This window comes from Ctenopharyngodon idella, chromosome 3 (assembly GCF_019924925.1).
Source record: "Ctenopharyngodon idella isolate HZGC_01 chromosome 3, HZGC01, whole genome shotgun sequence".
In the NCBI taxonomy this organism is placed as follows: domain Eukaryota; kingdom Metazoa; phylum Chordata; class Actinopteri; order Cypriniformes; family Xenocyprididae; genus Ctenopharyngodon; species Ctenopharyngodon idella.
Genome location: NC_067222.1, coordinates 34815336 through 34832271, shown reverse-complemented (window position 1 = coordinate 34832271; position 16936 = coordinate 34815336). Strand labels below are relative to the sequence as shown.

General features: G+C 37.3%; 1 protein-coding gene and 1 long non-coding RNA gene across 2 annotated transcripts; one reads left to right on the top strand and one right to left on the bottom strand.

Annotated features, from left to right (window-relative positions):
- The first annotated feature begins 3369 nt into the window (after positions 1-3369).
- On the top strand, positions 3370-6396 carry LOC127508399 (C-type lectin domain family 4 member E). Its single transcript, XM_051886273.1, has 7 exons — positions 3370-3534; positions 4142-4246; positions 4355-4417; positions 4546-4581; positions 4835-4971; positions 5329-5453; positions 5579-6396. Exons 1-7 carry the CDS (start codon positions 3468-3470, stop codon positions 5727-5729), a joined length of 684 nt encoding a protein of 227 aa, XP_051742233.1. The 5' UTR covers positions 3370-3467; the 3' UTR covers positions 5730-6396.
- Positions 5923-8060, bottom strand: LOC127508403 (uncharacterized). The gene is made up of 2 exons (XR_007928810.1): positions 7283-8060; positions 5923-7207 (listed from the first exon to the last, which is right to left on the bottom strand). It is a non-coding gene; the product is annotated as an uncharacterized LOC127508403 (long non-coding RNA).
- Positions 8061-16936: the final 8876 nt, after the last annotated feature.

Sequence of the window (16936 nt, the reverse complement as noted above, 5' to 3'; positions counted from 1 at the left end):
ACTAAATATTGTAACAGAATCACATCTAACCACTATTTAACAGACAAAAGCTGTAAACAGTCCCACTGTCATCTGTTCACTGCTTTCTCACAGGATACATATTGTGTGTGTGTGTGTGTGTGTGTGTGTGTGTGTGAGAGAGAGAGAGAGAGAGAGAGCAGTGTCTGAAATCAGAGCATTTTAACACCTGCCTCTGCTTTAATGCATCACTTCTGTCTGATGATCATGACCAAACACAAGATGACTGATCATATTTACAGTAATACTGCACCACATGAGAGGCCTGAGGCTACATATAAATGTAAGTGATTCCTGCTGTTCTTCATTTGTGCTTATCTAAGTGACTGAAATATAAATATGTTGCATTGTGTAACCCAGTATGTCGTATTAGGGAGCTAGAGGGACGATACGCTTACTCCTCTGTACAGTTTCATTCTGAATATCATTACTGTCAAGATTCAGTCATCTTATATTTTGTTATGATTAATATATTTTACCAAAAGGTTCCTACTTTGTCAAGTCAAGACACCTTTATTTATATCACGATTTATACAATACAGATTGTTTTAAAGCAGCTTGACAGTATTAAACAGGAAAACAACAGTGATGCAAACTTCATCAAATGAGACAAATTCAGATTATGCTGTAAAGCAGCTCTACACAGTCAATACTCTCAGTAAGATTAATTGCATGCCATTTATCAACACAAGCCATCCAGCATTTAATATGATTTTCTAAAAGCGATCTAGCTTACTTCAGTGTACATTAAGTGTCTCATAGCATCCGCCGAGGAACGTTATAACATCATTTTCAACACTCTCAAATGTATCTAATATGATAAACAGAGCTGTGTTACCTCATACGCTTGACCGGAAAAGCGGAAGTGGCGCCGGCGACTGTGGCATAATAAAAGTTCCGCTGCTTGCGAGGCGTATGTCGCGTTTGTCTCTCATCAACAGTCGCTCCAGCGGCCTCGTTCAGCTCCCACAGCACTCGGTCCTGCTCTGCTTCATACTACAGTAACGTTAATAATCGCATCCATGGAACATGATTTCTGCCCAAGTCCCATCCTGTTTATTTTCCACCGGCTGTGAGATGAAGACCACATGTCCCAATATTCCGCACTCAAACTTGGCGTCATCAAGCTACACCTTTGTTTTGAATAGGCGACCTCTAGCGGACAAAAAACTACATCTTGCACCTTTAAGTCCGTTCTGTACTAGTTTAATAACTCTGTAATCAATTATGAAACAAGTTCAATTAAGCTTTATGCAGCTCTACAGAAGACTAATATTGTTATTCATCTCAAGTCAATTCAATGTTGATTCATGTTGATGTTGTAAAATTTGTCAAAAGTCGAATCAGCTATAAAGCAGCTCTACAGAAAACAGTGGTGTCATCATCCAGTTCAATTCAGTTCAAGTTTTGTTCTCATTCGATAGTGTCAGCACAGTCAAATAGATAGAAAAACTGAATATTAAGCAAGCTAAGGCGACAGTAACAAAACATTGGGAGAAACTAGGCTCTATCGGGGGCCAGTCCTCCTCTAGACGTGTTTGTTTGTGCTCCATGTGTCTCTTTTTAAACATATTCAATGTGTATTCTGTAGGGAACAGATCCAGCAGTGATTGTATCAGTATCCTGGTTCTTCTGTCTGTTCTCCTCTTCTTGTCTCTGCTGGCTAATGGTGTGTTGTCATACCTGTGTGAGTATCCACAAATTTCATATACACACATCCCTGTGGTACATTCTTACTTTTACACTATATGCAGTATTTTCATAGTATTTTTTTTTAACAGTTTACAGCAGTGGAACAAATCAGTTAATAGGATGTGGGACAGAAACAAACTACTCAAATTCAGGTGGATGAAATCCGCATTGTCTTCTAATGCACTCGCAATATTCTGTTTTCTTACTTCAGTGCAAAAAACGGTGAAAGACCAGAGGCGTCATGCTGATTGATCATATGTGTCCCTGACAGTTTTTAGAATTGATTCATTTTTGTTACATCTAAATGTATTTTATTTGTTTTGAATTTATGCATGATATTTTTGGGTTGCATTTTACAGTATGTGAACTTACAGTGTACTTATAGGAAAGTGCAGAGAAGATAACTACATGGATTAAGGTTAGATTCAGGGTTAGTATATTAGTCATTACCCAGTCTTTATAATTAATATAGTAAGTACAAAGTATGTACAGGTAGAATGCATGTAAAATAAAATGTGAGTTATGTGTATATGTATATTGGTGCTTTTTCAGCAGTAGGCACTGTTGATTTTTAGAAATCTCCCATAAAAATAGTAAAATGCCATATGTATTTATAGTCTCTTTTTTTACTCTTTCTTTAGAATATCTTAGATTTATAAATGTAGTTTGTAGGTTGTAGTTTTCAAAACAGCTTTTTGTAGTAAATAAAATTTCCAATATACTGGTTACTCAAAGGGAGTTTACTCAAGGGTGGTTTGCATGGTGTTGACATAGTTTGCAAGAATCTTGCAAAAGAGTATCATTTGAGTTTAGAAGGCTCTCATTGGTCAGTGTGTTAAATGTCTTGTTTCAAAGTGTTGCTGATTCAGCATAATTATTTCTAAAAGTCCCTTATTTCCTGCACAAAAGAAACATTGTTGGACAATCACGTTGGTTTACAAAATACCACATATGAAATAAAATTGCATAATTATGGACAGAAATTGAAAGTTCCAGATTGTGTGGCAATTTGTTCTCTTGCATTTTACTCTAGTCTGTACAGTAAGTGGTGGCAAGCTAGTATTTCTTTAGTAGTTTCTTAATTCTAGAAAAAAAAACATCTTGCTATTCTTGCTAGACGAATATTAAAACAACAACTTGCCATTCAAATCTGAGAGTGCACTACCTGAATAACAAACCAGTGTGTGTGTGTACATTTTTCTGTCCCGACGGGGACTTCAACCTGAATGCACACTGACTCATGGGAACTCGTGTCACAGTGGGGACCTAAATTGAGGAAACAAGCTTATAAATCATACAGAATGAATTATCTATTTATTTATTTATTTATTTATTTATTTTGAAAATGTAAAACTGCAGACAGTTTCCTGTGATGGGTAGGTTTAGGGGTAGGGGTAGTGTAGGGGGATAGAATATACAGTTTGTACAGTATAAAAACCATTATGTCTATGGTGAGTCCCTACAAGGATAGTAAACCAGACGTGTGTGTGTGTAATTAGTTCTATATCACGTAGACAAACTGTATGAGTCATTGATAAACCGATGTTAACTCTGATAATGGTGTTAGAGAAAAGGAGAATAAAACTACCTATAAATAAAAACTAATCCTAAATTGTTTTGTATATGCCAAACACCTAATAACCTCCTAACAGGAAATGACAACAGGAAATGATGAAAGGAAAGTGTGGCAGCTGAATCTCTCAAATACCAAGTCCATTCAGAGCAGTTCTCATTTGAAAATCAGCAGTGGCAACAAAATGCCTGAAAATATTTACATAAATACTCTCCAACATCACAATTCAAGATCAACAGAGAAAGATCAGCGTAAGTGCTTTTTTCTATTTCACCCTAATTTATATTTAATATAATCCGGGGTAATCAGATACATGTTTCAACCATTATACAAGATTAACATCTTGATATTATTTATATATGTAATTTTATATATGTTATGAACTTGAAATTAAAAGGGGTTTTTTTATGTTATTTTATTGATTTTCTCTCTCTTCATGTTTAACACTCAACATCATTCACATTTTAATTCTGAGAATAAAACTTTTCGGTGCTTTCCAATCCAGAATTCTTGCCCTTCTTTTTACAAAGAAAGAATTCAATACTAAAAAAATTGTCATTGAAATATAGTTGAATATATGTCTGTTCTTTCTCATGATGTGAATTGAATATTGCTTTCCAATTATTTAAATTCATTTATAGCAAACTTTATGAAGGAGTTGAAGCTGGAGTTGTGTGTAATGGTGATTATTTCAACGGGCTCATGACATGACCCTGTGGGATCCCCTTCTGAGAATGAGATTTAAGAGTGTGGTTGCCCAAAATAACCTGCGATCAGAAAATGCTTTAGAGAACTATTGATTTGTTTATTTATTTATTTCAAAGGCTATTAATTTCTTTACTTATAATGTATTTTCAGAGAAGGAGAGTGTCAGTGATAAGAGAGATGGTGTCTGTATGGTGGTTCTTCTCTCTGTTCTCCTCTTCCTGTCTCTGCTGGTGAATGCAGTGTTGGCTTACCTCTGTGAGTTGGCTTACCTCATGTTTTACACATCAGTTTTACATATCAGTTGTGTTTGCAATTGTGTTTGCACTGTGTATCAGTTTCTCAATACTATTTTATGCTTCACAGATTACACCAGTGACACAAATCAGTTAATGGGATGTGAGCCAGTGACAAATAACTCAAACCTAGGTTTGTAAAACACATTTTCTTATTCCATTATTAATCAGAGTATTTCATATCTAATTCATTTATCATTTAAATTCATTGAGTAAGTGACTTTTTAAACATTTGTTTTTTATTCTACAACACAACCACAGAAGTTAACAGGCCATCACTCTCTTGTACTTACAAAGGTATGTCACATTACCGCTATTCAACATATTTGGCATGTACAAGGCCTTATAATCATTCTGTGTGCTTCTGTATGTTTTCTCTATGTATTTTCAAGTTAATATACAGCATATTTTTCATGTTATGTATATATACGGATGTACATGTTTGTATGGTTCTTTAAATTGGACAATTATTAATTCTGTTATTCAATGAGAATTTAATGCACAAATAAAAAAAAAAACTCAATAAGCACAGAATAAACTGTCACTTCAGGTTTGCCTGACAGGTGGGTCCAGGACAAGGGCAGATTCTATGTTTTCTCCAATAATACAAAAGACTGGAACAGCAGCAGAGAACGCTGTCAGGATCTGGGTGGAGACCTGGTCATCATCAACAGCATTGAGGAACAGGTACATATAAAGCAATAGAATTTAAACAATTAGTGGTTTTGTTAAAGCTACTATTGCTTTTAGGTAGAGTTTTATGGACATGAATGATCTACCTAAATTTCTGTGAGTCAAATCTATTGTAGGCACCAAAATATCATAGAAACCTACAGAAGTGGGTATGTTTTGACTTGAGACAGCGTGAAACCACTCTGAACGAGAAGACGCATAGGTCTAAAAACCATATGAAACACTTTATTAACCTGCATGAAACACTCAGTTGCTCATTATACTTTACCTTGGTTGCATTGTACAATCTAAATGTCATATTTGCATTTTGGCCATACTAAAAGTCATATTTCAGCCCTATGTCTTTTTTAGGAATTTCTTGCTCAGCAAATAGTCACTTTTAATGCATTGGTGCTACACTGGATTGGTCTGACTGACCGCCAGACTGAGGGGACGTGGCTATGGGTGGACAACACCCCCTTAAACAACAACCTCTCGTAAGTACCATTTTATTTCAAAATTTGATGTGCTTTGAATGGCCTTTGTTAGATTTTAGAAGTTATTTAAATTGATTATTTAAATGGATTTTTGACATTTTTATACACTTATTTTGTCCTGTCAGATGGTGGATTTTCCCTCCTGACGATTATGATACAAATGATCCCTTGGGTGAAGACTGTGCTGTATTAAATGGACATATAAGAGGAGAAAAATGGGGAGATATTTCTTGTTTGAAAAAGGAAAGAAGCATTTGTGAAATTCCATGTTATTGATCAATGCTAAAGTATCGTTAATGACTTTCAATATCCCTGTTTATGTGTATTATAGTATATATGTATTACAGTGTAGAATCTGTGTAGCTCTTTATAAATAATACATTTGTATTCTTTATTTTGTAATTATTGTTAACAGCATTGGCCAATTGTACATGTCATTGTCTTTAAAATATTAAGCACTTTATTTACAACAAGAATGAATGAATGAATTAAAAAAAGACATGAATGGATATGTACAATGGATACAGCACTATGTGAACGTGTGCTTATAATGTGTATGCCAAATGTCATTTTTAATCTTTCTAAAGCCTCTTTATAACATTCAGATGAATTCTAGAGGCTTCTGCCCCCTGGTGGATTAGCCAATGCTCTTCAAGAAGGACTTGCAATAAACAGTAGCGGCCAAAAGGCATGTCCGGAGGGGATGTTTGCACAATGTTTGCTTTTAATGACACTTCAGGTTCTACTAAATCAAAATATGAGGAGTATGTTATATTGGGAAGAAGAATAAACTAGAGTTAGTTAAGGTATTATAATGACAACCTTATTTGGCAAACTCCAGCATAATTAAATATGTTTTTTTTTTTATTGTATTATGCAAAAAAAGTCATAGAAAAACAAAAAAGGCTCACAGGAAATAAAGCATACATGGACTGCGATGTAATCAGTTATTAATATTTTGTTGGTTCTCCTTTGCTTTTGATTACAGCAGCCATTCTGCTGGGCAATGACTCACTGAACTTTGCCGATGTGTCTTGCTTAACTTCCTTCCAATCCTCTTTAAGTTCTTCCCAAAGTTGAGCTTCATTGGAAGACCTGCATGACTTTTCAGGTTAATAATTTCCCAAAGGTTTTCAATGGGTTCATGGTCAAGTGACCGAGGAGGCCACTTGAAGTCTTCAGAATGCTGAGCATTAAAACTTTCATTGTGCGCAACATTCGAGGTTTGTTTTGGATTGCATTTGATCTCCAAACAGATCCTCCATACTTGGCTACTTTGTGTTCAGCAGCATTCCCTAGTATCGGCCCATTTTTTAAGTGCCAGCAACTTTGTAGATCCTTCTAACACCTGCTGCAGACATGCATTAGGGTATGGGGGAAAACGCCCCCTAAAACATCACAGTTATATATGATATTGGAATAGTAAGGCCTGTAGATAGGGAGTATGTGTTATTTAGGGAAAATATAATTTTTTCAAACATAGTCTGTGGGGTAAACGCCCCCTTCCCACTATCATCATTAGGCTACTGTAGTTACTCTGTTCTGAACATCAAATCCTTTGTTTTTCAATCAAATGTAATCTAACTAGGTGGTTGAATAGAAATATTTGGACTTTATATTTAAAAATTACTTAAAGTTAGCATCAGGTAGCTATAGTTAGCTAGCCAGTTAGCATCAGCTAACAATATTTTTTAAAATAAGATGTTATAATTTTGTAAATCATAATTATTGATTATATTCTTTTTAATTTTAAGCTAAAAATGCCTGTACTCTGATTTTGCTGTAAATGTATAAAGTAACTTGCTTTGTCAGACTGGGGGCATTTTAACCCACCTGTGGGGCAAAACGCCCCCTTCGTACAAATTTTAAAATCTAATAGCATGAAAACTCTGGACATTTTTTATACTTGGTTTATAATTTATGTGGAAAATTATGATAGCTATTCTGGACACATTTAACTTTTGTTTCACAGAAAAAAATGACAGTCCTTAAGGGGGGCGTTTTCCCCCACCCTACCCTACCGTTATGTTTCCCCTGCCATGCTTAATGGTGCCACACATGCATTTGGTATAAAACACTGTGGAACACGACTACATTCTTCCACACTCCTGTCCTTATTTTCTTTGGCAAATGCAAGGGGATGTTGCAACACAAAAACTAATAAATGGTTTCTTTACTGGTACACATCTCTCTCAATCCATCCTTGCAGCAATTGGCTTACAGTTCAAGATGTAATTGGAGGTAAGAGGTCTTATCCAGGTCGTTAGAAGCTGTTTTGAGGTGGTTCCACATTCAGGTGATTTTCATCCTCATGTTAAATACTCACTATAGTCTTCCTTGACCAGCCTCAAGACTTCACATTCTGCATTGTAGTGGTATCATTGTGCTTTGAAATAATTCTGTGCATATTGACACTGTGACCATTCACATTCGGGACAAGAGCAATGTGTTTATTTGAAGGCTGTTTGCACCGCTAGCTGAAGCGAAAACATCCTGCGCGTCCTCTCACGCCTGGCCTCCTCGCTGTGCTCCTCCTATCTTTAATTTTTCCCCGCGGAATCCTGGACTTGCAGTCAGACTCGACGAATACGACATTGTAGTTTAAAAGGTAACTGCCAGTTTAACTGCTAAAAGAATGCATGCTGATTTCTTCAAATTTTAACTTTGGGAGAATTATTGGGGGGCCAGTACTGATCAAACTCTAGAAACGCCCCTGGGATGACCACTTGGCCAAAAATGACGTTCACACAATTTGGTATGTTTCTGTCAGGGTTATGTTTAGTTTGGTCTGTGTTTCTGTTGGACTTGGAGTTGTTTTTTTCTCTGTCGTTGTTCATTGTTTGAGGGCATGTTTGCATGACAATGATGTAGCTACTAAAAACTGAAAAGTATTTCCTTAGGGGAGTTTTTTTTTTCGCATACAGACGACATTTTTAAAATGATCCCAGTTTACACTGATCCACAGAATCGACTAAAAACGCTGCATTATGCTTCCAGACCAGTAGTTGGCGATGCCACTTTGTAAAGAAACACTACATGCCTGTAGACTGTAATACGCAACATTGTTATTGATATTTTAAAGGATTAGTTCACTTCAGAATGAAACTTTCCTGATAGTTTACTCACCCCCATGTCACCTAAGATGTTTATGTCTTTCTTTCTTCAGTCGAAAAGAAATTAAAGGGTTAGTTCACCCCAAAATGAAAATAATGTCATTTATTACTCACCCTCATCTTCGGAACACAAATTAAGATATTTTTGATGAAATCTGATGGCTCAGTGAGGCCTGCATCGCCAGCAATGGTATTTCCTCTCTCAAGATCCATAAAGATACTAAAAACAAATTTTAAAACAGTTAATGTGAGTTCAGTGGTTCTATCTTAATATTATAAAGCGACGGGAATATTTTTTTGTGCGCTAAAAAAACAAAATAACGACTTTTTAACAATATCTAGTGATGGCCTGATTTCAAAACACTGCTTTGGAGCATTATGAATCTTTTGAGTCGAATCAGTGATTCGGATCGCGTATCAAACCGCCAAACTGCTGAAATCATGTGACTTTGGTGTTCCGAACCACTGATTCGATTCGTAAAGCTCTGAAGCTTCATGAAGCAGTGTTTTGAAATCACCCATCACTAGATATTGTTTTGACACACAAAAAATATTCTCGTCGCTTTATAATATTAAGGTAGAACCACTGTACTCACATGAACTGATTTAAATATGTTTTGAGTACCTTTATGGATCTTGAGAGAGGAATAAGAATATAGCCGTTCATAGTTTGTTCATGTTACTTCACAGTGCATTTTGATGGCTCACTGAGCCATCGGATTTAATCAAAAATATCTTAATTTGTGTTCTGAAGATGAACGAAGGTCTTATGGGTGTGGAATGACTTGAGGGTGAGTAATTAATGACAGAATTTTCATTTTTGGGTGAACTAAAACCTTTAAGGTTTTTGAGGAAAACATTCCAGGATTTTTCTCCATATAGTGGACTTCAACAAGGTACAACGGATTGCTAACCCTTGTGGTAAGAAAGAGGATGTAGAAACAAGAAAGCAAAAGTCTTTTTTCATTTTTAAGCCTACACATTAATTTATCTTTTTGTGATCAGTTGCTTTTATTCCAGCCACAACAGAGAAAACAGAGTGCACATTCAGGTACAGATTTTAGTCCCCATTCATTACAATAAGAATGTCAAGATCCAAAACAACCAACAAAAGTCCCTCATACATAGGCTACAGTAAACCTTGATAACTGAATATGTTGGCAAGTAATTCTACATGTATTGTTGAATGTACAGTGACACTTGAAAGTTTGTAAACCCCTTGCAGACTCTGTGAAAATGTTAATAATTTTAACATAATATAAGAGATAATACAAAATGCATATTATTTTTTTATTTAGTACTGTCCTGAGTAAGATATTTTACATAAAAGATGTTTACATATAATTCACAAGAAAATGTGAATTATATATAATTAATTATACAATAAAAAAATAGCTGAATTTATTAAAATGACCCCATTCAAAAGTTTGTAAACCATTGATTCCTAATACTGTGTGTGGTTACCTGGATGATCTACGACTGTTTTTTTGTTTTGTGATGGTTGTTCATGAGTCCCTTGTTTGTTCTGAGCAGTTAAACTGAGCTCTGTTCTTCAGAAAAAATCTCCAGGTCCTGCAGATTCTTCAGATTTGAAGGATTTTTTGCATATTTGAACCCTTTCAGCAGTGACTGTATGATTTTGAGATCCGTCTTTTCACACTGAGGACAACTGAGGGACTCAAACACAAGTATTAAAAAAGGTTCAAACATTCACTGATGCTCCAGAAGGAAACACGATGCATTAAGAGCTGGGGGGTGAAAACTTTTTGGATTTGAAGATCAAGGTAAATTGTACTTAATTTGTCTCCAGGAAACAGGTATCTTCTGTTACTTCCGAAGGGCAGTACTAAATGAAGAAAATTGATATTTAAACAAAATAAGAAAAATTTGGACATCTTCATCCTGTTCAAAAGTTTTCACCCCCCAGCTCAATGCATTGTGTTTCCTTCTGGAGCATCAGTGAATGTTTGAACCTTTTTTAATACTTGTGTTTGAGTCCCTCAGTTGTTCTCAGTGTGAAAAGACGGATCTCAGAATCATACAGTCACTGCTGGAAAGGGTTCAAATATGCAAAAGATGCTGGAAATCTGAAGAATCTGCAGGACCTGGAGGATTTTTCTGAAGAACAGAGCTCAGTTTAACTGCTCTGAGCAAACAAGAGACTCATGAACAACCATCACAAAACAAAAAAACAGTCGTAGATCATCCAGGTAACCACACACAGTATTAAGAATCAAGGGTTCCCAAACTTTTGAACGGGGTCATTTTAATAAATTCAGCTATATTTTGTCTTGTGAATTATATGTAAACATCTTTTATGTAAAATAGCTTAATCAGGACAGTACTAAATAAAAAATAACATGCAGTTTGTATTATCTATTTTATTTTGTTAAAATTTTTCACATTTTCACAGAGTCTGCAAGGGGTTCACAAACTTTCAAGTGGCACTGTACATTTTGTTTTAATGGCATGTACTGTTTGTCTAAAGGTCTGTGGTTTCTGCTGCTTTATCACACATCTATTTGTAGGGTTGGGAACCGAGAACCGGTTCTCATCCGGAACCGGTAGTGTTTTTTGAAAAGAACCGGAACCGTGCAAGATTTCTAAGTTTTGGTTCCGAAAACGGTTCTGGTGTTGGGTGGGAGAAGTGCGGGGAGCGTATCCTTTAATAGAGACATCTCACATCATGAATATTATAGCAATGAATGCTATACACTGAAAAACCCTCGCGCTACTCATATACGTCAGATTTCAATGCAGAGAGAGAGAGAGAGAGAGAGAGAGAGAGAGAGAGGTGCCCAAAGCTGCACGATTAATCTTTAAAAGATTGCGTTCTCGATTTCATTACCCACATGATCTAATTCCTAAATGACAACGATTTCGCCCGTGTATATTAAACCTTTGACAAAAATAAAATCGCGACATTGGCGCTGTCTTTGATCTAAAGAGAGTTGTCATGTGTAGATATAAACAGCTTCACAAACAATCTTTTCAAACGCACAGTATCATTATTTCTGTGTGACAAATATGCCTATTCCAATTATAACAGAAGTACACAAAAGTTTATTATTCAGATAGAAACGCTGATGTTTATGCATAATAAATTACCTTCTGAAAGTAACTGGACTTCAAATAACGACTGTATCGATTGCATTGGCAACAAATTTACTGTTAAAAATGTGTCTATCACTGAATCATTTTTTTTAGAAACAAGTCTTTATGAATCCAACTTACAAAAATATTCTGTTTCATCTGTCTGGATCTTACATGTGTGTTCAAGCATCTTATCTAATTTGTGGTAACACTTTACAATAAGGTTCATTTATGAACTAACCATGAGTAATACATTTGTTACTGTATTTGTTCATCTTTGTTAATGTTAGTTAATAAAAATACAGCCGTTCATAGTTTGTTCATGTTACTTCACAGTGCATTAACTAATGTTAACAAATACAACTCTTGATTTTAATAATGTATTAGTAAATGTTGAAATTAACATTAACAAAGATTAATAAATGCTGTAGAAATGCAGTTCATTATTAGTTCATGTTAATGTAGTTAACTTATGTTAAAGAATTAGTTCACTTTAATATAAAATTGTCCTGATAATTTACTCACCCCCATGTCATCCAAGATGTTCATGTCTTTCTTTCTTCAGTCGAAAAGAAATTAAGGTTTTTGATGAAAACATTCCAGGATTTTTCTCCTTATAATGGACTTCAATGGACACCAAACGGTTCAAGATCCAAATGACAGTTTCAGTGCAGCTTCAAAGGGCTTTAAACGGTACCAGACGAGGAATAAGGGTCTTATCTAGCGAAACGATCGGTTATTTTCGAAAAAAAAAAAATGTAAATGTATAGGCTATATGCTTTATATAAACAAATGATCGCCTTGCACGTGCTTCCGCCAAAACCGCACTTCTGTATTCTTCAAAAAGCTTACGCTGTATGTCCTTCCGATTGGATAAGGAGAGTAAAATAACGTTATACTGAATGAGTTGAATCTACTGCTGCAAGTAGCGTGACACTTATGCATCAGGGTTCATCATGAGCATGTCTGGTAGTTACATATCAGCATGTATGTGTGTGTGTGTGTGTGTGCACCGTTGTTAACAATCATAACAGATTAAGGTTCCTCATCTTTGATGATGGTAATTACAATGGCTTTATGTCCATGCGCAGAGAGAGATTAAGAAGAAGAGCGAGGGAAAGAGAGAGAGAAAAATAAGAGAGAAAAGAGAAAAAAATATCTTCTCAGTCTGGCAGCAGTAGTGCAGGTCCAAAAGGTCAAAGTTCAAACTTAAAAATGGGCGGTGAATTCTCCTTCCTGAAGCAGGAAGTCCATTGGTAGCATCTGTCAGGTGGTCAGTGCGTGATGTCATAAATCAGCCTCTCTGTCATGTGAGACAGAAGTTGTGGATGGTGGAATGGGTCACTGCAGAACCAAACCCACCTAAAAAAAAATATTAAAATTTGAACAATTATACCGGCTCAGTATTGATCTTTAGGACTTTTTACACATGAAAGGGTTAGTTCAGCCAAAAATGAAATTTCTGTCATTAATTACTCATCCTCATGTCGTTCCAAACCCGTAAGACCTTCGTTCATCTTCAGAACACAAATTAAGATATTTTTGATAAAATCCAATGGCTCAGTGAGGCCTCCATTGACAGCAAGATAATTAACACTTTCAAACACCCAGAAAGCTACTAAAGACATATTTACAACAGTTCATGTGACTACAACACATGAACTGTTGTAAATATGTCTCCTGTCTGCCTCGCTGCTCAGATTGGTTTGCGTCTGTAACTCCGTATAGCTTTGTTTTGAATCTCTTACTTTTATTCATTGTTGCTTATTTTTTTATTACCTTATATGTAATATTGCCTACCACACTAATCTGACGTCGCTAGCTTGTAATATTTGAATCTAAATCGCTGTTACAACGCATTTGCAGCGCTAGCTTGTTAACTTGTTAACAGTCTCTCGCGCGCTCCTTTTTCAACGCGTTCTTCAAACAGCTTTGGTAAGTCGGATCAGTCTACAAACACGGTGAGTCATGTCATCCTCTCCCAGCATTGCTACCAGCATTTCTACCTGTTCCATTTGCCACATGTTTACCATAGCTCTCTCTGTCAGCGACGAGGGATTTACATGTCATAAATGTAGGGAAATAGTCAGGCTGACAGAGAGAATCTCAGAATTAGAGACACGCATCCACGTGATTTCAGTAAACGAGGCTAAGTGGTTAAGTGTTTCGAAATTTCAATGGTTCACCACTGGGGGGCGTGACTTTGGCAGTTTGGTACGCGCTCCGAACCACTGATTCGAAACAAAAGATTCGTAAAGCTTCACGAAGCAGTGTTTTGAAATCGCCCATCACTAGATATTGTTGAATAAAGTCGTTATTTTGTTTTATTAATGCACAAAAAGTATTCTCGTTGCTTCATTAGCAACGCTCCATTAAGGTTGAACCACTATAGTCACATAAACTGTTTTAAATATGTCTTTAGTAGCTTTCTAGGCACTGAAAGTGTTAACTGTCTTGCTGTCAATGGAGGCCTCACTGAGCCATCGAATTTCATCAAAAATGTTCTGAAGATGAACGAAGGTCTTACAGGTGTGGAACGACATGAGGGTGAGTAATTAATGACAGAATTTTATTTTTGGGTGAACTAACCCTTTAAATGAAAATAATACACATACATATATGCACACCAGCCGCTTTATAAACCGGCCACTGTTCAACTGCTCATTAAAGGGTTAGTTCACCCAAAAATGAAAATAATGTCATTAATTACTCACCCTCATGCCGTTCCACACCCGTAAGACCTTCTTTCACCTTCGGAACGCAAATTAATGGCCAGCCAGCAGTGTACTCAGTAAAACACCTCTAACTCTCTCAGCGAGAGGAGTACACTATAACATACACCAGCATGTTCTCAAAGGAGGCCCCGAGGACCTACTACTTGTAAACACGCGGCGTTAGTCTAGTGGCCACTAAAGTTCTAGGAGCAAAATAGAACCAACCTACTACGAGGTAGCTACTTAGCTCAACTAGAGCTAAAGGATAAACATAAACGATGCTCAAGGAAGCAAATGTAGAAAACCGAACCACAGTAAGGTTTATTACAAAAACTCACCCTGAGAGGTCAGCCACTCAGTAATGTACTCAGTAAAAGCACTTTTTACTCTCAAAGTGAGAGGAGTACACAACCGAACTCCAACATGCTACACAGGAGGCCCAGAAGGCCTACAACTTGCAAACACGTGGCATCGGCTAGTGGCAATCATAACCACACCAGCCAGCAGGCCATGCACTCAGTAAAAACACCTTTTACTCTTTAAAGCAAGAGGAGTACACACTCCGCCACCATACTCTATGAGAGGCCTGACCTAGGGCCTACTCTTAGCAGAGACGGGCATGGCCAATGGCAGTGATGGTAACCACACAGAACTGTGCCAACATGTAATCTGAAAGGAGGCCTTAGCGGGGCCTTCAACTTCAACAACACATGGCGTCAGCTAGTGGTAATCATGATCAAACCAGCCAGCAGGCCATGTACTCAGTAAAAACACCTTTTACTCTTAAAGCAAGAGGAGTACACACTCCGCCACAATACTCTATGAGAGGCCTGACCTAGGGCCTACTCTTAGCAGAGACAGGGCTTGGCTGATGGCGGTAATGGGTCCTGCAAGACCAACACAACTGTGCCAACATGTAATCTGAAAAGAGGCCTTAGTGGGGCCTACAACTTCAGCAACACGTAGTGCCAGCTAGTGGTCTTTAAAGGGGACCAAGCTCAAAAGGGGACCAGCTCTAAACCCAACCAACAGTTATGGGAAGCTTAACACACTTGAGCTAAGTCTACACATTCCAACAGGCAGTGTACCAATATACAATTACAGGGGTACAATGAAATGCTAACATGGTCTAAAGGAGGCCTAAAAAGGCCTACTACCTCAAACAGACACGAGCATAAACCTGTGGCAGTGCTAAACTAAGTGAGCAAAACTCATGACCATATACCAACAACACTTGTAAACACAAGCTTCTAAACTAGAAGGAGGCTAAATCCATTTAGAGCCTACACCTCCTACAGTATATGCAATATAGCTGTTGTGGCAATGATCAAACCAGCGGGAGCTAACAGAAACCAAACTGAAAGTGAGGTTCTCTACACTCAACCTGAGTGTGCAATCCAACAGGTGAGGCACCCAGTGAAACACCACAAACCCTAACCGGGGAGTACAAAAGTCACCATGCTCTTAAATAGAGGCTAACACAAGCCTACTATTATGAGAACTAGAGTAAAGCTCACATACATGTAGGGCAAAAGCTAGAACCCAAAGCAAACATAATGCTTTGTAAATACATGCTATCCTAAAAAGGATAAACGCTCTCACCAAACAGATTATTACAGATCTGTACTGCACCCTAGAGAAACGGAAGCTAAAAAGCTAGCACTGTAACTCAAACTTGAATGATAATTCAAGGGGCTCAGGGGAAAGACAAATTTATAGCATGAATAAAGTTCTAGCGAGTGGGGCCTAGCATACACTGCATACACTTATCTACGCAAAGATAAGGGCCTACCACCTGAGAAAACAGCACCAGGGAGGCTAATAACAGCCTGCTACCTTAGCTGTTAACCTCAGCCATTGCACCTACATAAACAAGGGGAAATGGGCATACGGCCTAACAACTCTCTCAGGAGGAGGCTAGAACTAGGAACTATACAACCTAACAAGGGATAGCAATACAAAGGGTGGTTTATAACAATAAACACCTAAACCTAGTCCTAGCCTGGGCCGCTAAGCTGCGGGCCTACAGGGCCACACGCATAGCAATGCCTGGGCTTCACCTCTGAATCTCCATAGATAAGAGGAAATAAAGCGAAGCTCAACAAGCAAACAATGTCAGGTGGCCGATTAAGGCTGACCTAGACATAGATACTAACTGAAGTGACGAGTGCTAACTCAAACTTACTCTAGCAAACACCAGATGAGAAGCTACTCTAAACAACAGGTGGCTAAGAGGCGGCCATTTTGTGGCCTGCACAAATATCGATCTAGCCAACCTATCAAACTTCAGTTGGCCCAAAAACCCCTCTTACTTTTTCCGATTATATACTCAGGAAATACTATACAGGAACACAAGGTCAACATAATTTAAAAACATAAATATAGACCCAGCTCACTTTCCTGTGGCTCAAAGACCGAAGACTCCTCTTTTCCTTTTCTTTAACAAGGAAGGATGGAATCTAGGGTTCTTTAAAGCCTAAAAGAGCCTCTTCCACTATCAAGCCAGAAGGCGGGCCTTTAGAAAAATATTCATCAAAGGCCCAGCCATCAGCCTGACTGTTAA